At 35.9% G+C, this 22,678-nt stretch overlaps 1 protein-coding gene and 1 long non-coding RNA gene across 2 annotated transcripts; both read right to left on the bottom strand.

Annotated features, from left to right (window-relative positions):
* Positions 1-1,798: 1,798 nt before the first annotated feature.
* Positions 1,799-9,442, bottom strand: LOC146726077 (uncharacterized). The gene has a single exon (XM_085496286.1). The coding sequence runs from the start codon at positions 9,440-9,442 to the stop codon at positions 1,799-1,801; it is 7,644 nt and encodes a 2,547-aa protein (XP_085352412.1).
* Positions 9,443-9,684: 242 nt separating this feature from the next.
* Positions 9,685-16,311, bottom strand: LOC146726076 (uncharacterized). The gene is made up of 3 exons (XR_014928660.1): positions 16,221-16,311; positions 14,575-14,599; positions 9,685-9,719 (listed from the first exon to the last, which is right to left on the bottom strand). It is a non-coding gene; the product is annotated as an uncharacterized LOC146726076 (long non-coding RNA).
* Positions 16,312-22,678: the final 6,367 nt, after the last annotated feature.

The following is a 22,678-nucleotide window of genomic DNA, read 5'->3' as shown; positions in this document are numbered from 1 at the left end:
GGCTAGTAGTTTGTGAACACTGGTGTTTGGTTCAGAAATTTTTCTTGAGTGTTGTTGTTCATATTCTTGTCATATAACCTGTAAACATAAACAACAACAAGAATGGTTAATATGCTTTCTGCTTAAAATTTCACATTTTCTTTAAATTTTCAAGGAAAAACTATACAAGTTTGTTGTAGACTATTTATAGCAGGAGTATGCATATATTATCACAAAAGTACTAAAATAGGATAATAGCTTTAATGTACAACTGAAGTAGCCCATATTCCAGAAAAATAATAATTAATGTGTAGGTAAGCACCTTATTAACTTCAGCCACTTTACTTCACTGATATTGCCACATGATACTGAGAGTTCTGTCTGGCAAACTAATAGCAGTATGTTTAGATGCCAGCATCATCAACACAGCCAGACAAAAGTGTTTTTAAGCAATCAGACTATTGAAGGATGTGGTAAAGTACATTCAATAGAAACCAACTTCCTACATGTAGCTATTAAAGGTTCATTCAAACGTGAATACAAGAACATAGCAGAAAGTTATCATCACCTGTTTTTAACTGTAAATCTTATTCATATATTCACAAGTTCACAAAAAATAATTAAAAGCAAACGAAAATCTAACTATATCTAAAGCTCAAACTTGCCATAAAAAGATACATAACATGGTATTACTTTCAAAATAAGTGTTCTCTAAAAAAAGTAAATATTGCACTTTTATTTGACAGTTTTGACCAGTGTTGGTTATCAATACTGCATTAAAATTGTGTCCTTTTGATGAGGCACACTGATGATACATTGACTTGTAGAATGGCGATGCTATACCAAGTTCAGCACAATTGTTCCACTGCTAAATAATCAATATGTTAAAGACATTGCAGTTACTTTGCAAAGTTTGATCTTAAAACTTCACAGCAATGTAATCTTCCAGTAAGTACTAGAATTGTTTAACGTTATTGTTTCTACAATATGCTAGCACTTAGTGACAATGCAATATGCTGCATGTTTTACATTTGTGTCATATATAATGTATATAAAATAATTTGAATTGAAGAAATCTCAGAAATACAATAGATTATTTAATATTAACTTGAAATACAAAGACAGACAGACACACACACACACACACAAAAAAGACAGACATGAAAAACAACAACACACAGACGCTACATCTAAAAAGTGCATACTAAATTTTATCCCTAATGCCACCGCGTCACTTGGCACCAGGGACATTCTTTTGCCACTTTGTATTCGGACATGTCCATGTATTCAGTCCATATGTACAACACAAGTATATGTACAACACAAGTATATGATAGATCATTGCCAGTATTATACTTCATTTATTAAATGCGCAATATGAGTACTCATATAATTACACCTGTACAAGCAGTAATTATTTTTTTTTTGTGCCAGGCGACTGTTCTGGACATTAAATGTCACTGTTGTCTCTCCTGACTTTTTCCCATACAAAATATTACACAAATTGAATTAATGATAGAGATTCTTTGCTAGTCATGATTCAGTAAGTCACAATGACATGAATAGTTGCCAACAGTCAGTCAATGATGCCTTGTATCATACCTTTTATTAGCTGTCAACAGCTTTTAGGTTAAATACAATTTGACCATCAACTACCTAATGCATAATTTAAAAAAAAAGCCTGTAATGGCATCCCTTGGCCCTCCCAACCCACCCCATCATTTTACAAAAAACATGCTTGTACAGATGAATTAAGTAATATTTTCATGACACTAAATTTACAGATACTTCAAGATTATGATTTACATTATTAATAAGTTCACACCTTCAGACAAACTGCATTGTGAGAACCAAAATATGTCTGAATAACTTCAACATTTATAATATTTGTATGTCTGACATAAGCATGATCAATCAATGTACCACTGTCTGTTGTTGGCTGTGCAACACACTGTTTAAATCCTCTTTCCTCCATCAACTTTTGTACAGAAGAACACACAAGCACATTCTCGTTAAAATCACCAAGAACAATGCTTCCACCAGGTAGTTTCTCCAATTCTTCAACCAAACTCAATAAGTTTCTTCTGAATATGTCTGCTCTGTAAGACTGAGGTCTATAGATTATTGCTACTGTAAAATGTCCGTCCTTTACATAAAATGCCATGTACTCCAAATCTGTGATACACAGATTCAAGATTTCAATACACTCATTACTACTGATATAAACTCCTACTCCTCCATGAGCTTGATGCTTCAAATCAGTTGTAACATGGTCAGATGTATCATATGATAATGACCTAGGTTTGTGGTGAAAAACAAAACCACTTAGACCTAATCCGTCTTCTGAATCTGCACTGGTCAACCATGTTTCTGTCAAACAAATAAAATCACTTTTTACCAATCTTTTGTCATATTTTAGGTCTTCAATGTGTGAATATATACCTTCTATGTTATGCAAAGTGATAGTATATGAACATTCTATATTTGAGTTACTTTCAGTCAAAGTGATAAACTTGGGCATACTTGATAAGGCAGCATCTATTTTCTCATTGCAATAAATGGCAGATTCCTTGAAGTCTTTGATAACAAGTCCACTCAAGGATTTTACCCTACTCAAGGCCACATAAGCTTGTCCAGGTGCAAATATTTTGTCTAATGAAACTACAGCTTCTTCTACTGTTAAGCCTTGTACTTTATGTACTGTACATGCCCAAGCAAGTTTTAATGGGAATTGTCGTCTGATACTTCCACTACTGTTCACACGGTCTTCCTGGGGCATTATTGGCAAACTGTTCTCTGGTATTGATGATAACACATCAGTTTTACTACGCAGTTTTGTTCCAACATTTTCATTATCAAAAACTACGTATATAGTGGAAGGGAATACTTCACCAGGCTTCATAGATATATAGGAAACAGTTCCAAAAACACCATTTACTAGACCATCAGATACATCAATGTTTTTTGTTAACATCACACGGGCACCAACAGCTAAAGTTACTGTATTTGCCAAATTTGTATTGTATATCTTCTTATGTTGGCTGTTCTGCCTGACTAATTTCTTTGTTTTAGGATCTCTACAGAAGTCCTGTGCCTTAATGGTTATCGGATCAGTACAGGATGATTGCAGTTTCATAACATTACATTCATTAACTTCTTTATTGGTTGCAAATATGTGAATACCATTACCATCTTCACCAGTTTCGCATTGACGAAGCATGTTCACTGCACTAGTGTCCAAGTCATCTGATTTCTTTTTGCTTCTGATAACATTGAGTGTTTCAGCAAATGCATAGTCTTCTTGTCTCACAATATCACTCAATTCAGCAATAGAAAAATAATCATTCCATAGGTCAACACCTTCATTGTTAAAATACAGTGCCTTTCCTTTCACTGGTGGCAACTGATAGAAATCACCCACTGCCACCACAGAAACACCTCCAAACGGAGAATAATCACCACTTTGTTTAATCTGTCTCAGCCTCCCATGAATATAAGCAAGAAGCTTCTTATCCACCATTGAAATCTCGTCAATAATAAGAATCTGCAAACTACCAAGCTTTGTACGTAGTGTGTTTATTTTCTCTTCTCCCAGTGGCTGGTATGGTAGTTTGGCATCAATTGCTATTGAGAAAGTACTGTGTATAGTTGTTGCATCTATATTAAAAGCAGCAACACCTGTTGGTGCCGTCAACAATACAGAAATGTTGTCAGGATTTGGCAATACACGGGAAAGAATTCTAGAAGCTTCATAATATAAAGCTTTGATTAAATGAGACTTTCCAGTACCTGCACCACCACACAAGAACATATAAAATGCTTGTACACTATGATCTGTGGTTTTATTTAAACACCATTGTCGTACTGTGTAGAATATGTCCTGTTGCTTGTCATTTAATGATCTAAGCAATATTTTAGCATCATTTCTTGACATTCCACATTGACGATGCACTTCTGCACATGAATTAGTCTTGTCTTTTCCCAGCAAATCTGGAACTGAGTCATCATTTTCTGCTTCATCTGATAAGGAAATGTTATTCACCATTTCCTGACATTGCAATCGTTCCATTTCAGACTGGGAATGAATCTGCGCCCAGGCATCTTCTAAAGGAGGACATGCTTCCAGAATTTGCTCTGCTGCATCTATTTCATCCACTTCTTTTTCAAAAAGTGCTCTGTTTCTGTCAACAATAGCTTTCACAGTTTCTAATGTTTTGCATGCATACTTTACAGCACCAGTTTGATAAAAATCTTCGAATGAATCAAAGTTGCATGGTTTCAACTGACTATCAGTTCGATGAGGCAGAAAAAGTTGAAGAATGCTTTGATAATACTTCTCCGGATATTTGAAGGGTGAAAATCGTGCATACCTGACAACTGCTGCATCGGTTCGAGTTCTTTTTCGCACATAGCCAAGACCATTTTGAAGTTTAACAAATGCATTGTTTGACTTTGTATTCCCCATGATCTCTGATGTTGAGACCACTCTATACTCTGAAACAAAACTAGCAAGGCATAGATTATCAAATATGTCTTCATTTGGTCTACTCTTATAACGATCTAATAGGCTAGTCATCCAGATATCTTCTTTATTCAGGTTACGATCTTTATTTTTCATTTGAAGTACCCGAAGAGGTAAGCTCATTTTAATGGGATTGTCCCCTGTTGGAATGAACTGAACTTTTCTTGAACCTTCTTTTAACCTCAAATTGCATACTCTATATACAGCCTCTTGAGCACAAACTTCTCTGTTTGTTAGATATACACCTCCTAGCTGTTTCATTGCCAGTTTTGCATCTGTATTTCCTTCCTTTGAAGCTTCTTTCTGTGCATGACCCAACAACAAACCCATTTCTCTTTCTGATTTTGATATATAACTAATAATATACACAATGCAACTATAAGCATCTACCACAAATTGTATGTCCATATTTGCATTCCAACAGCGCAACAGGTCTTTATTATATTGGTTTACCCAAACATCATTTGTTTGCCTTTTCAAAATTATACTGGTTTTCTTCGTTAACTTTGAGCTTGCTTTTTCAAATAGATCCTGAGATACCCCAATACTAGTAAACAAGGACTCAACTGTTAGATAGCTCTTCTCCGGGTTTGATAGTTCATTCCATATTTTTGTCAAAATTGCTTTTGCTTCATCTGTAGTAAGTAATTTTGGAACTTGTTTCGAGTCACTTTGGTCCATTTCTGTATAATCTGCATTAATATCATTATACTCAGGATTCACTTCATCTAACAGATTAACATTGACATCTGTAGTTTCAGTCACAGCATTATCAACTCGTGCAATGAATGTTTCTTTAGAAGGGGGTCGCGGAAAATTAAACCTACAAGAAGTACCTTGCTTCCGACAACTTTTAGAATGTCGCATACTGTGTTTCTGAACACTGTTTACAATCTCAAAGAGTTCATCATCACTTTCTTCAGATGGAATTCCACAAGTAATATATTTGTCAACAAATTCTGTTACTTCTATGTCCTCATTATCATCCACTCTTGGTGCATCTTTAACCCAAAAGAGACAGTGTGTGTGGGGGGATCCACGTTGCTGAAACTCAACTCTATAAAAGTAATCTACAATTTCTCCAATAGGTTCCGCAGGTGACATAATTACATGTTTTAAAAAACAATGAAATCTATGATCAAACATTCGAGCAGCTGTCACAGGGTTGTTTCTCAATATGGCACATTTTTCAGACCAATCAAGCTCTTCAATTGTGCGTGTGTCACCTTGCTCACTTAGAATAGCCTCTATAAATTCAGGCCACCTCATATCAGCTGAACTAAAACTGCAAAACCATGTAGGTATTCCCAGCTGCCTTAACATAGCAAATAAGTCTTTCTGTGTGCTTTGCCAAAAAGGTGGTGTTCCTCGAATTGGCTTGAGAAATTTAAAACCTTCATCATTATTCAAGATTTCTTTCAGTGACTGTGCATCTGTGAGAGTAGCAGAAGTTACTTTTTTACCACATGCTTTACCAGACCCTTTTCTTAAAGCAATAGACACATTTGATACAACTTGTTGCACCTCTGATAGATACTGAGCATAAAATATGAAATCAGTGTTTTTTGCAAATCTACCATCTGCATTCATTAGTCGCATATGGAGATAACGAGCAAGTGTTATTCTTTCATCCCGTTTATCATAAAAAGTTGGTGAGCCTGTTGGATACAAAGCAGGAAAAGATTTGGCTTCATTGGTTTCATCCATCAACATCTGCACTGGATTGTTTCCCTCAGCAGGAGCCACACATTGAATGGTGTCATAATGATGGTCAAGAACTTCCTGAGCTATATCAACAGGTTGAAGACATGTATCAAGAAACATTCCCTGCTGTTGTGTAACCTGTTCTTCATGCTCTGTATCAATGTTTTCATCGTCTTCATTTACTGAACCAATCACATTTGAGGCATCATTTTCATGATGTGGCTCATTGTCTTCAACAGTTTCCAATAGGGGATTTCTCCAATTTTCATTGAAACAAATATCACTATACCATTTGTTGTTTGTCTTGAGATAGTGCAAAGCATCCCTTATATGAACATCGTTTACAAACTGATACTGATAGTGTCCTTTATAAGTGAGTTTCCTCTTTAATTTAACTCTGATCATTTGATCATCAGACTCAAATCTTGGTAAAATAGATGTTACCTTCTCAACACTTGAAGGAACGCAGACAACAGGCCCATGGACACCATTTTGACCACCCTTTGGTAGAGCTAACATTTTCATAAATGGAATGTGCAAACAAATCAAATGTTGTTCAAGGGAATTCAGGCACTTCAGTTCCTCTGGAATAGGCTTTATATACAGATTATTGGCAACAGCTTCCGCTGGCATTTTCCCTTTTAGAAGTTTTCGATGACAAGTGAAACATATCCATAATCTGCAATGCTCTTGTCTCAGATACAGACAGTTATCATCACACGTGTTGGTGCATTCATGAACATAATCTTTGGTAATACACTTTTCAGCAATAGATGATACATTCCCTCCTTTATTGAAGTACATCTCTTGTTTACAAAAAAGAACTTGATCTCTGAAAAGTCGTCGATGGCAAACTGAACAGACATACTTTGGGCCATTCGCAATCTCATTCCTAAAGGTATTTGTAACTTTATCTATGTTTTTCATAGAATTCACTTTGGACTGCCTGGTGGCAAGCACTCTCAATTTAGTTTCCTCCCTGGTACTTTCATTTTGTGCATACTTTTGAATACCTCGTTTCTTTACTGCTGCTTGGTGACTTTCATTTTGTGCATACTTTTTTATACTTTGTTCCTTTACAATTAGTCTGTGACTTTCATTTTGTGCATACTTTTGAATACTTTGTTCCTTCAATTCTGCTTTATAAGCATTATTTTTTCTGTACCTAGTAATTATTGAAAGTTTCTTCTTCTCTTGAAATTGATCATCAGTGTGATATCGTTCTACTTCTTTTTTTAATTTCCACTTTTTTGCTATGCTGCTGTGGTCATCAGCTGGTTCTTCACATTGCTTAGTTTTTTTTTTAAGATGATAAAGAATTCTTCGCAGCCTATCATTTGCACGCTTCCCTTTTCGTTTTAAAATTTGGCCTACATGTACTGATGATGTACAAGTATCTGTTGACACTTTCTTTTCACATTTATGTTGTTTATTTGATATTTTCTGGTCAATATTATGGTCTGATAAATGATGTCCAACAGTTTGTAAACTTCTCTTACTTCTACCCACTTCAGAAATAGTAGACGAGTTAGTATTATGTGTACACACAGATGTCAATACTCCTGGCATCTTTACACACTCAACAACTTCATAGTGGATCTCCATACAGTGATTCAAGTATATCCCTTTTTCATTATTGATGATGTTCTTGTCGATTTGAGTGCTTGAATATTTTAGCCATCTTCCTTGACTAAATGTGTAAATATCTGTTCTTAAAAGATGAGCAGCTGCAACTATTTCAACTTCTGTTGCCCATATTCGCAAATTCTCCATTCTCGACTTGACTAAGTAATCACTAACCGACTTGTAACCTGGTCTTAAATGACCATAAAACTCAGTAGCATTCTCTTTTAGGTGATTAACAATAGCCAACCTTATTCTATGGTGATTATTTTCATTACCAGAAAGTGCATATGACAGAGCTCTAAAAAAGCAATTACCATCCTCTTTGATTGACTTACTTCTACATGGCTCACCAATTTCATTACACTGATCACTATATACAACTTCTGTCTTTCTAATATTTTTAATACCGAGTTGAAAGCACAAACTTTCACACAGTTCTAAACTCAAAGGAGAAAACAACAATGGAATATGATCAGTACTAACAACTAACACTTCATCTTCAGACTGACATTCCATATACTCCTCAACATTAGCACTTATACCAGTATCTTCAAACTGAGTGTTTGCGCTAACATGCATGGATACTGCAAGATTACAACAATGCTCATACACTACCTCAACATTCCTGCATTGTAATAGTACACTCTTTCCATCTGGTTCCACCATTCCCTTGGAATCCCTTGCATGAGGATCAAAAATCCAGTATGTGTCACCATTCTTCAATACAGAAAATGCTGCACCTCCAAAAATAACAATACAAGCATCGTGATCTCTTAAGGTTATTTCAAGTGCAACATTAAATGCCATGAGAGGGGCATTAAAATCACCACTTTTTCCTATAATACCTGATAAAGATTCTGCAATATTCAATGCAAATCTTAAGTCAAATAACTCTATTATTTCTGGTAATTCAGTCACTAAAAGGTATGCATCATTACATGTTGAGGATTGTTGCAAAAATCCATACAATTCATTTCCTGTTCGCAATATGGTATCGAGATCAAACGTATCCCATGAAAACACAAGTTTTATCTTACTATAGAGTATAGATACTAAACTGTTTGCAACACATTGCCGTCCACTGTTGTATAGAAACTGAGGGTGACCTTGATTAAAACTACCTTGAACTGAAACTAGAGCATTTATTTTATTACCTGTTGTCTTGTAACAATTGATAATTTCATTCTCAAATGATTCCCTTGTTATGTTTACTATCACAGTTTTATTCTGTCTTGCTTCATTTGTTCTATTACTTTGTTCCCGAAGGATGTCATTCATTTCATTGATTGGAAGGACTATGCCCATATCTGGTGGGTCGGTGCCCAAAATAGGTGGGACAATGCCCAAAGTTGCTGGGACGATGCCCATATCTGTTGGATCAATGTCCAAGTCTGGTGGGACAATGCCCGTATCTGTTGGGTCGATGCCCAAGTCTGTTGGGACGATGCCCAAAGTTGGCGGGATGATGCCCAGGGTTGATGGGACGATGCCCAAAGTTGGTGGGACGATGCCCAAAGTTGGTGGGACAATGCTCGAAGCAGGTGGGACGATGCCCAGAGCTGCTCTTTTCTTCATTGCTTCTTTTCTTCTCCAATTCTTTTTTCTCGGCATCTAAACAACAAAATAATATAAATAATTATATATATGTAATACAAAATTGAGTCACATACAGATCATTACAATTACTGAACAACTATTATGTAAAAAAATAAACACATTTATTGTCTTATATGTTCATTAATTAGTGTGTGCTTTAGAAACTGCAGAATGTACTAACAAAATGTATACAACATGCATTGTGGGAAGTGTTGCAGTGCAAATTAGGGATGAAATCCAGTAGAATATTGACTTACACTAATTTTTTCATAAATTCAGAAGTGATTAACCACTGAAACAAAAATGTTTACATCATAAAAAAGGCACAGCCAGAGTAATACCAATAGGAAATACTTTTTTATACACTGGTTTGGGTAAGCAAAATAAACATTTTTATTGATAAACATGAAACAATTTAAAGCTGCCAAATTTGTAATGGCCATCACCACAATGTTGATATTATAACCATAGCATATAAGCTATATACTGATGTTTTACTGTAATTCACCAACAAGTGAAAAAAAAATGGCCAAAAGATGGTTAAGTCCAATCTCCAAAGGGGGCCCTTTTATTGAAATCCAGTTTTGACAAGTCAACCTTAATTACAGTAAAACAAGAAATTACTTGTTCCACTGGGCAAATTTTCAAATACATCATTATCTTCAAAACTAAGCCTAAAGGCCTCTGATTAAAATGTTATATGTCATTTCCCATTAAAGTATGCATCGTAACGGTCAAGATGAAATGAAAAGTCAGTGTACACCATTCTGTATTTAGAAGTGTATGTGTACCAGAGGTATCCATACACTCACTCCACTACCAAGGCTGTTTACATGACAGTGAAGATAAAATGAACAGTCAGTGTACACCAGGGTTCTGCCCAGCTTGATTTGAGTGCCGGTCACTAATTAATATTCATGAGCTCATTAATATTCAGAGGTATCCATACACTCACTCCACTACCAACAGCGTTTACATGACAGTGAATATGAAATGAACAGTCGGTGTACACCATTCTGTATTTAGAAGTGTATGTGTACCAGAGGTATCCATACACTCACTCCACTACCAACAGTGTATATGAAATGAACAGTCAGTGTACACCATTCTGTATTTAGAAGTGTATGTGTACCAGAGGTATCCATACACTCACTCCACTACCAACAGTGTGTATGAAATGAACAGTCAGTGTACACCATTCTGTATTTAGAAGTGTATGTGTACCAGAGGTATCCATACACTCACTCCACTACCAACAGTGTATATGAAATGAACAGTCAGTGTACACCATTCTGTATTTAGAAGTGTAGGTGTAGCAGAGGTATCCATACACTTACTCCACTACCAACAGTGTATATGAAATGAACAGTCAGTGTACACCATTCTGTATTTAGAAGTGTATGTGTAGCAGAGGTATCCATACACTCACTCCACTACCAACAGTGTATATGAAATGAACAGTCAGTGTACACCATTCTGTATTTAGAAGTGTAGGTGTACCAGAGGTATCCATACACTCACTCCACTACCAACAGTGTATATGAAATGAACAGTCAGTGTACACCATTCTGTATTTAGAAGTGTAGGTGTACCAGAGGTATCCATACACTTACTCCACTACCAACAGTGTATATGAAATGAACAGTCAGTGTACACCATTCTGTATTTAGAAGTGTAGGTGCACCAGAGGTATCCATACACTTACTCCACTACCAACAGTGTATATGAAATGAACAGTCAGTGTACACCATTCTGTATTTAGAAGTGTAGGTGTACCAGAGGTATCCATACACTCACTCCACTACCAACAGTGTATATGAAATGAACAGTCAGTGTACACCATTCTGTATTTAGAAGTGTATTGGTACCAGAGGTATCCATACACTCACTCCACTACCAACAGTGTATATGAAATGAACAGTCAGTGTACACCATTCTGTATTTAGAAGTGTAGGTGTACCAGAGGTATCCATACACTCACTCCACTACCAACAGTGTATATGAAATGAACAGTCAGTGTACACCATTCTGTATTTAGAAGTGTAGGTGTACCAGAGGTATCCATACACTCACTCCACTACCAACAGTGTATATGAAATGAACAGTCAGTGTACACCATTCTGTATTTAGAAGTGTATGTGTACCAGAGGTATCCATACACTTACTCCACTACCAACAGTGTATATGAAAAGAACAGTCAGTGTACACTATTCTGTATTTAGAAGTGTATGTGTACCAGACATATCCATACACTCACTCCACTACCAAGGGTGTTTACATGACAGTGAATCTGAAATAAACAGTCAGTGTACACCATTCTGTATTTAGAAGTGTATGTGTACCAGAGGTATCCATACACTCACTCTACTACCAAGACTGTTTACATGACGGTAAAGATGAAATGAACAGTCAGTGTAAACTATTCTGTATTTAGAAGTGTATGTGTACCATACATATCCATACACTTACTCCACTACCAAGGCTGTTTACATGACAGTGAAGATGAAATGAACAGTCAGTGTACACCATTCTGTATTTAGAAGTGTATGTGTACCAGACATATCCATACACTCACTCCACTACCAAGGGTGTTTACATGACAGTGAATCTGAAATAAACAGTCAGTGTACACCATTCTGTATTTAGAAGTGTATGTGTACCAGAGGTATCCATACACTCACTCTACTACCAAGACTGTTTACATGACGGTAAAAATGAAATGAACAGTCAGTGTAAACTATTCTGTATTTAGAAGTGTATGTGTACCAGACATATCCATACACTCACTCCACTACCAAGACTGTTCACATGACGGTAAAGATGAAATGAACAGTCAGTGTAAACTATTCTGTGTTTAGAAGTGTATGTGTACCAGACATATCCATACACTTACTCCACTACCAAGGCTGTTTACATGACAGTGTATATGAAATGAACAGTCAGTGTACACCATTCTGTATTTAGAAGTGTATGTGTACCAGAGGTATTCATACACTCACTCCACTACCAACAGTGTATTTGAAATGAACAGTCAGTGTACACCATTCTGTATTTAGAAGTGTATGTGTAGCAGAGGTATCCATACACTCACTCCACTACCAACAGTGTATATGAAATGAACAGTCAGTGTACACCATTCTGTATTTAGGAGTATATGTGTACCAGAGGTATCCATACACTCACTCCACTACCAACAGTGTATATGAAATGAACAGTCAGTGTACACCATTCTGTATTTAGAAGTGTATGTGTACCAGAGGTATCCATACACTTACTCCACTACCAACAGTGTATATGAAATGAACAGTCAGTGTACACCATTCTGTATTTAGAAGTGTAGGTGTAGCAGAGGTATCCATACACTGACTCCACTACCAACAGTGTATATGAAATGAACAGTCAGTGTACACCATTCTGTATTTAGAAGTGTATGTGTAGCAGAGGTATCCATACACTCACTCCACTACCAACAGTGTATATGAAATGAACAGTCAGTGTACACCATTCTGTATTTAGAAGTGTAGGTGTACCAGAGGTATCCATACACTCACTCCACTACCAACAGTGTATATGAAATGAACAGTCAGTGTACACCATTCTGTATTTAGAAGTGTAGGTGTACCAGAGGTATCCATACACTTACTCCACTACCAACAGTGTATATGAAATGAACAGTCAGTGTACACCATTCTGTATTTAGAAGTGTAGGTGTACCAGAGGTATCCATACACTTACTCCACTACCAACAGTGTATATGAAATGAACAGTCAGTGTACACCATTCTGTATTTAGAAGTGTAGGTGTAGCAGAGGTATCCATACACTGACTCCACTACCAACAGTGTATATGAAATGAACAGTCAGTGTACACTATTCTGTATTTAGAAGTGTATGTGTACCAGAGGTATCCATACACTCACTCCACTACCAACAGTGTATATGAAATGAACAGTCAGTGTACACCATTCTGTATTTAGAAGTGTAGGTGTACCAGAGGTATCCATACACTCACTCCACTACCAACAGTGTATATGAAATGAACAGTCAGTGTACACCATTCTGTATTTAGAAGTGTATGTGTACCAGAGGTATCCATACACTTACTCCACTACCAACAGTGTATATGAAATGAACAGTCAGTGTACACTATTCTGTATTTAGAAGTGTATGTGTACCAGACATATCCATACACTCACTCCACTACCAAGGGTCTTTACATGACAGTGAATCTGAAATAAACAGTCAGTGTACACCATTCTGTATTTAGAAGTGTATGTGTACCAGAGGTATCCATACACTCACTCTACTACCAAGACTGTTTACATGACGGTAAAGATGAAATGAACAGTCAGTGTAAACTATTCTGTATTTAGAAGTGTATGTGTACCATACATATCCATACACTTACTCCACTACCAAGGCTGTTTACATGACAGTGAAGATGAAATGAACAGTCAGTGTACACCATTCTGTATATAGAAGTGTATGTGTACCAGACATATCCATACACTCACTCCACTACCAAGGGTGTTTACATGACAGTGAATCTGAAATAAACAGTCAGTGTACACCATTCTGTATTTAGAAGTGTATGTGTACCAGAGGTATCCATACACTCACTCTACTACCAAGACTGTTTACATGACGCTAAAGATGAAATGAACAGTCAGTGTAAACTATTCTGTATTTAGAAGTGTATGTGTACCAGACATATCCATACACTCACTCCACTACCAAGACTGTTCACATGACGGTAAAGATGAAATGAACAGTCAGTGTAAACTATTCTGTGTTTAGAAGTGTATGTGTACCAGACATATCCATACACTTACTCCACTACCAAGGCTGTTTACATGACAGTGAAGATGAAATGAACAGTCAGTGTACACGATTCTGTGTTTAGAAGTGTATGTGCACCAGAGGTATCCATACACTTACTCCACTACCAAGGCTGTTTACATGACAGTGAAGATGAAATGAACAGTCAGTGTACACCATTCTGTGTTTAAAAGTGTATGTGCACCAGAGGTATCCATACACTCACTCCACTACCAAGGCTGTTTACAGAACAGTAATGATGAAATGAACAGTCAGTGTACATGACCATGTGTTGCGCATTTTGTTTGACAATTACAACTACACACTCACCTTTGAAAATGTAGATTATCATAAACTGAAAAATAATGATAAAATAATATGAAGTTAGTTCCATGTTAATATATTTGTATTTTACTAGTAAACATAATTCACTGTTAATTTGTAATTTATGCAAAATTTGGAATTTATAATTCACCACTGCTAACATAAGAGCACCGCTAAAAACAAACTTGTTACCATGACAATAAAAAAAGTGAAGTTTAATACATTATATAGTACTTTCAATGTAAAATAACAATAAATTTGTGCATATATTTAGTGCCACAATAGGGTGTTAAAGCCTTCACAAGCTGACAAGTTACTGAGATCAAACTAACTTGGTGGTAAATGTTGTTAATAATAAAAACCATGATCATTTGAACACTACTATTACAAAACCGGTGCAAAAAAATACATTTCAGGCAAGTTTTTTGGCGAATGCCATGGCAGTGTTCGGCCAAGGAATTTTTTCCAAATAGTAACATTACATCCTGCCTGTCAACTATGAACAAAATCAGCCAAGCCAAAAAAATCACAGAGGAACTAAAAAGTCGTTTGGGGTCAAATTTCTCAGTAATGAACAAAAATTCAAAAATTTCAATAATTACTTTGTGCCCACACTCAAGCTGAATATAATAAGCTACATCCAAGATGTTTTATCCTAAATTTGTAAAAAGAAATACAATGTACATTTTGTGCAAAGCTATCAAAAAATCAGTTTTTTGGCTATTGCTATGGAAACAATGGGCTAGAATATTTATTCAGCTTTTACCTTCTAACTAGAACGAAAATGTGGAAATCTGCCAAACCAAATAAATCACAGAAGAATTAATATGTGAAAACACTGGAAATCACACATACCACACACACACCTAGTGAAGCAGATAGCCAACATATTGTAATTATTCACAGTAATTGAACACTACAAATGAGCAAAAAAAATAGCTATAAACCACATTCATGGCAAGTATTGAAATGTTTTATAACTAATATACATTTATACACATATATTAAATTGAAAATAAAATAAATTATCCTACATCTGTGTTGTTTCCTGGCTTCATACATATAAGTAAATAATGATTTGAAAATGACATTGTTAATATTCGGAGCAACTAGAAAAGTGTGAGACAAGTACTGTATTATTTATTATATATTATTCATTATTTATATTATTCTCAATCCTTGCGACACGTCAAACTATAATGTTTATGTTCAAACGGTCAAAATGTAAACCAATAGCAACAATTGTAATTCGCGCCGCCATGTTTGTTTTCGCCGACGTGTCGCATTATACACAGTCTACAGCAGAATCGACTTTTCCAAAACTTTAGCTACAATCATTGAACATACAAACGGTGAAATCAGTCAAAAAATCCTTAAATATGATGTGCATATCAGCTTCCCTGTTAACAGTGACACGATGTGATTCGGGTCATCGTCACTTTTGCTGACGACCATTTTTATCAAGTCGCGACGCTCAAATTGATGTTCCAGCCGTGAACAAATAAAAAAGTACGATTTATATAAAATTTTACCATATAATTTTCCAGGAGTATTATATTGCCCACTGATTCACATTAAAATAACAAATGAAAATTACAACATAACAATAATTCAATTTCTAGACGAATACAAATGACCAAAATACTACTCACCTCTTTTATAAGCATGTACAAACTTGGCCGCTTGGTGGCGCAATTGCATCAAATTACCTTTCGTGTTCTCTTACTCAGACTAAACATATAGAGTGGACACCTATGAACTCAGTGTAGACAGGTACAAAAGATGGTGTAAGGGAACGAGCATAGAGAAGTGGTTTACATCTCATTGAGAAAAACGAGCGTAGGGGACCACTTAAACTTACTCAATAGAAAGTTGAGATAGGCGGTAAGAATAGTAAATAGGGGTGGGTAGGGAAGTATTGGTTGATAGATGTTCCCTACCACAGCCCTGTGTACGCCCATAGACAAAATCCGGGACTGAAAATTATAACTTTTTAAATGAAATACCATACCCAGGTACCAAAGACGATGATCCAGCACTCCCACTTCGGAGTTCAATTGTGGATGAAATCGGCTACTTTGCCCTAAAAAGGGGTAGCAAGGGGAATAGTTGGTAGACGTTACAGCAAATGAAAACGGCATTTTACGTTTTTACAGGGATGTAAAACTTCCATTTACAGTAAAAAAAATAGGTTTTTACTCTTTACAGATAAAGCAAATTCCTAATGACATTATACATTTTTATAATATTTTTGATAATTTGAGTTTAAGAATCACAATTGGAAATTACGACGTTTAATTTGAAAAAAATAATATCTTTGTACAAATTACGGACGAATAAAATAGCTGATTACACTTCACACATTGATCATGTCTACGAACGTACGTTTTTTTTTTTATTTATTCAAATTACATTATTACGAAAATAAAAACAATTGATTACAGTTTACGAAAATACCCCTTGCCAACCCTCTGAAAACTGGCGGCGTTTGGTGGATGATTTCTCGGTCACTACGCGCTTAAAAATGTTTCTGTCTTTACTGGTCGTTTTTTTTAAACATTTCAGTTTAAAATAATTTTTGAATAATAATAATAATGATTGAATTTGGCATACGATTTAAAAAAAAATAGTAGGGCCAAGTGCGGGCTTGGACAAGCGGTAGGGTGGTAATGTGCATGTATTTGCAATTAAGATTGTATAGATATAAATGCACGGGTGGTATATCTGGTTTGGAATGGGCTGGCAATAAAAATTGAGTAGTTTTTAAAGTAACTGTGTTGGCGGGGCAGGGGGTAGGAGACGGTGGTGTAGCTAATGAGGAATTGGTCTCGACGTTGGTATTTACATTAAAAACGGCGTGGGAAGATTGTTTGAATAGGGTGATTGGAAACTATGTTTTGGCGGTATAGTAGAAAGGGGAACCAGTAAACGATGGACAAAAGGTGCTAAGTGGGAATTATTGAAGTATAGATAAAGAGTGCACAGTGCAAGAACGAAACAAGGAAATGGCTAAAAAGGGAATGCTTTATGTAGTGTAAGGAATGGGTAGTTGGTTGTAGATCAAATTATGTCTAAAATGAATGGTGTTTTCCCTTTAGAAAAACATTCTTTGGAGGGAAAAATCGCGACGATATTTACGACGTAGTGGACAATGCGAGCAGAACACTCAAGGAAGCTAAAAACGGAGGGGGGGCCGTATAATGATAATGCATGTGAACCCTGTGTACACGGGTATAATGAGATATGCATATCGAAATCGTCCACGGCATAACGTCAACATATTAAAACTATTAACCTATTTTTATAAAGCTGTTTTCCAGCTAAACTGTAAATATTCAATGTCGAACACAGTTATTTTTCCTAAAGTTTAAAAATAGTTCACAATGTTAATATAAACATAGTGTCACAATCCTCGGAAACACGCACCACTGTACCACGTATTTCTAACTATTTCTATTATACTTATAGGCTCTGGGCGAGCTGCTATATAAAAGCCGGTGAAATAGTTAAATTAAAGAAAACAACACCAACTAAAATTAGAAAGTAATCCTAATATATATGCTGCACACTGTTCAGCGGACTCTCAACAACCATCTCAAAGTACCCTTTTCCGAGTTTTCGACCTTTGTGTTCACCGTGACCATCATGGTTGCCAGGCGGTGAAAATGCCCGGATGTCCGCCCGAGAATACCATTGTTCGACCCCTGGTTAAATTGGTAATTTGGATTAAATTTTTATTATCACACTTTCCCTGGGGTTTTTGAAACCGAAATCGCCACCCAACTCAGAGGCCAATCAACGACGCCATTACAGTTACATAACGGTTTCAGTTTCAAATACCCAGCGAAAGTAGTCTTAGATGTTCGTATGCAAAACATTTTTCCACGACGGATTTAGCTAAATTTTTTAAGCGGATGGTTTAATGTTGCCCAAGCACATCATATGGCTTTTAAAGTTTGGTATTGTTTTCCTGATCTGTAATAATCTAAAGAGAGGCGTTTTATAACTTGTCTCTTTATTTACTTTCAAACCGTATTCAAGATGCTTGGTCTAATATACCTAAAAATATATACTGAAAAGGGGTTAATTATTCACTGGGTTTTAATTTTGCTTATTTCACTGACTGGAAAATGCGCTAAATTAAAACCCAGTAAATATGTAAAATTTAGCATAAAACACATTATCTTAATGATAAAACCGTGAATTTAAAACCCTCTGATTATGCCTGAAATGGTAAATCAGTGAAATTTAAACCCAGTGAAAATTAGTCATTTTACAGTACTAAATACATGTACGAGTATCGGCATTTATTTAATTATCACGTGTACACCGCCTGACTCTTTCCTCCGCTCATGTTTCATCCCAGAACTACTAGCGTGCACGGAATTATGGGATGGTATCGGGCAGTGCCTGGCATGTTTGTTTACGTCATTTTCAGCTTTTATAACAAGTATCGTCTCCCCCTATTTATTACATTAAATAATTCACATTAACACATTAGAGACGCGAAAATAGCTATAAAAAAAATTCCAACAGATTTAAAAGTATTAGTCAATGATGGTACTTTAAGTTTAATTTAAAAAAAAAGTATAATAGAAATGGGTATCACATCTCAGATACCACCTCAACGGCCATCACTCGGCAATTCTCTAGCCTCGCTGTGAACACAATTGCAATCAACGTTTGTCAACCGTAGTTTAACAGTGGCGCTGATGTCCTATTCATGTTAGTATCGTTTGATTCTTGCTTTCCGATTCATTCACGTAAAATGGCTAAGTTTTCTGCAACCCTGTATACTGACGTGGTAGGTTACGTCCACAATGTTACAAAAGTTAAACTCTCTACACAGTCCAGTACGAAGTATTTCAATGCGACAGTACAAGACCAGCATGGTTTTAGTGAAATGGTGAGTTTTTCACCCAACAAACATAAAGATTTCATTAACGCCGAAAATAATAGGTAAGTTTTATCTTCATTCACCTATCATTCATCTTTTATTTCGAATTACTTTTCGATCAGTCCAATGACACAACTTGTGACGTTACTTTTCAAATTCCAAAACAATTTTCGAGGGGGGGGGCTTATTTTGTAGTGACAAAATAATGTGCATTTAAATTGTACACATTTAGCAAATATAGACTGTACTGAATTCATTCACTTGACTTAGCAAACATACCATCCCCCATAGCCCCTGGTAAAACCCAAAGTTTTGCAGAGCTTGAACTCGTGCAACGTGGCATCTCGCCTGTGTTAGTGCTGTGTGTACGGGGACGCGTTCGCTTGATAGATGTCCCCCCTCACAACCCTGTGTACCCCCGTAGACAAATATTTTTTTTAATGAAATAGCATGCCCATGTACCAAAACGATGATCGATTAACACATATATCCATCCCTCCCAGTTCGAATTTCAATTGTGGATGAAATCGGCTACTTTGCCCTAAAAACAAACACATTCTCTTGCGTGAATTAAATGGCGGCGTTTGGTGGATGATTCCTCGGAACCTACGTGTTTACAATTTTCCGTCTTTACTAGTCGATTTTTCCACTTTCAGATAATTTTGTAATGATTGTTACGGATAACCATCGTCATTTCAACCGATTTCGGCTGGGAAACTACTTATTTTGAAATTGCACACCAACTCCGGTGCGCTCTCGCGCTTTGTCTATGGAAGTACACACGGCTATCAACCGGACGCGTCCCCGTACACCCAGAACTGTACACAGGGCTATGTGTCACCTTCGTGATAAAGAGTTCCATTTATTTTTTTCTGTCGCTGTTTATGTAGTTTTAATTCAGTATATATGCTCATTCACATTTATGTTTATAACATCAAAATCATAACACCAATCCCAATAAATTAAAAGTACCATTTGCTCAATGAAAAGCGTGTATTGAAGTGAGATAATTATGCCATTTGTTTGTCATGTAAAAATTGAGTATACTTTTCCAATGCTAGGTTGATTTAGACTTTGACTAATAATATTAGTGAATATTAAAAACCATGATCACTTACAGCTTAAAACTAATTTCTGCGAAATGTGCCTGTGAAATGCCTGCTACTTTTAGGTCCCAAATCAAGTTTGTTGACCAGAGCTTAACATACAAATCATTGTCCATCATCTGTGTCAACTTTTTACTTTTTCAACATCTTCTTGAAAACTACAATTCTTATTGTTTTGATATGTGTATATGTACTTTAGTCAGACCTCTTAGATTTCTTTCATGATGATATCTTTAATTCTCTAATTTTCTATAAATATTTTTGGTAAAAAGTTTTATTTTCAAAGTTTTCTGTGAATACTGTACATGTACGTACCTCACGTAGATCTCTCAAATTTGTTCATTTTCTAATGATATCTTTATTTCTTTATAAATCAAATGTGCATTGCTCACAGCAGAACTAACTTACCTTAGAGACACAAATGCAGGAAAACTTGCTAATACTTAAATTCAGGATATATAAACAAGATAAGATTTACAGTTGACATAGTTGCATAAGTATATACATGCACTATAAATACACTTCTAAACAATGGCGATTATTTCCTTACAAATCACAATATGGTAAACAACTCTCGCCATGCTCAAGTAAACATGCGTTTTCTCAAACTTGCAGGTCAATTATGTCATGCCAAAGTATAAGACGATAATTTCACTGTAATTTATATGTTGTATTTATAACAATAAATAGTATAAAAGTTGAAATTTGACCGCATAAAAATCAAAAACACAATTCTCATTATCACATAGCAGATTCATTCCAAAAATCCTGTGTCTATGACAATAAATGGAACACTAGTTCATGCTGTAAATTCTTGGTTTTTCTAAAATTAAATTTGTTAACATGACTACAAATCTACCTTTCACATTATACAACTTACATCCAACTGACCTTGTCTAACTGGCCATGTACACATGAAATGCTCTCTGCTAGGATTGTCTTTAAAATCAGTTGTGTCTGTATGTGTCATTTCCTATATTTATTTTTCTGTCACTTTTTTGCTCAAACTTGGCAGGCAGGTAACACCCTTCACCCTAGTTACTAGGAAAAATATGAAACAAAAATTTGGTCCACTATGCCCATAGCAACAGCCAAAAAACTGATTTCCGGATAGCTTTGCGGCGCAATTTATCTCCTACAAATTTAGGATAAAACACCTCAGACATGGCTCATTCTACTAGGCTTGAGTGTGGGCACAAAGTAATTAGTTACTATTTAAATTTTTAAAATTTGTTTCAATACAGAGAAATTTGACCCCAAAGTTGGGGTAACTGTTCACCAGGAATAGCTTTCTAATTCTTCTGTGATTTTTTTTTTCCCCTGCTCCGATTTTGTTTCAAACAAAAGAAAAAAACCAAAGGCAAGTCACGCCTTAACTCTAATTAGGTTGTAAAATCTGCAAACAAATTCTGGCCTACCATTTCCATCCTAACAGCCAAAAACCTGATTAATTGAATACCTTTGCTCCAAATGTATCTCGCCCTACAATTCTAGGATTAAAAAGTACAGTTATAGCTCATTCTACTCAGGTTGAGTGTGGCCAAAAAGTTTATATTGGTTTTTAGCTTCGCTGTCGACTTTGTCAAGCGGAGATTATCATATGAGTGATTGTCCATTGGCATCCATGTCAATGTTTTACTTTTTGACTTCTTTTTGAAAACTACAATGCTGTATGCTTTGATACATCCTAACAATCTTGTAATAGCAATGTTCAAACGATCATGATTTTTTTTTTTAATAGTCCCTCTTTGAACGAAGTTTGAAAATGGGGACTTATGGTTTGGCCTCCGTCCTTCTGTGAGACCGTCCGGAGTCATATTTCAGAATCCTGTGGACCAATTCTGTTCATTCTTTGCATGTGCCTAGTACTTTATGTGGAAAAAATGCACATGCAGTGGTTTAGCAATTGAATTCAAAATAAGCTGACTGGTAACCATTTTGTTATTTGAAAATTTTGTATTTTCGACATGCTTTGTCAGTTTCCATTACAATTTTGTACATAGATTATACACATTACCATACATGTCCTCCGACCATCCATGCGTGTGTCCATTAACCATTTTTCCAGAGTCATATTTCAGAATTCTTTGGGCTGATTCCGTTCATT

The sequence above is a fragment of the Saccoglossus kowalevskii genome, unplaced genomic scaffold (genome assembly GCF_978046115.1).
Source record: "Saccoglossus kowalevskii unplaced genomic scaffold, keSacKowa6.1 SCAFFOLD_68, whole genome shotgun sequence".
In the NCBI taxonomy this organism is placed as follows: domain Eukaryota; kingdom Metazoa; phylum Hemichordata; class Enteropneusta; family Harrimaniidae; genus Saccoglossus; species Saccoglossus kowalevskii.
This window is presented reverse-complemented; position numbering and strand designations above follow the sequence as displayed.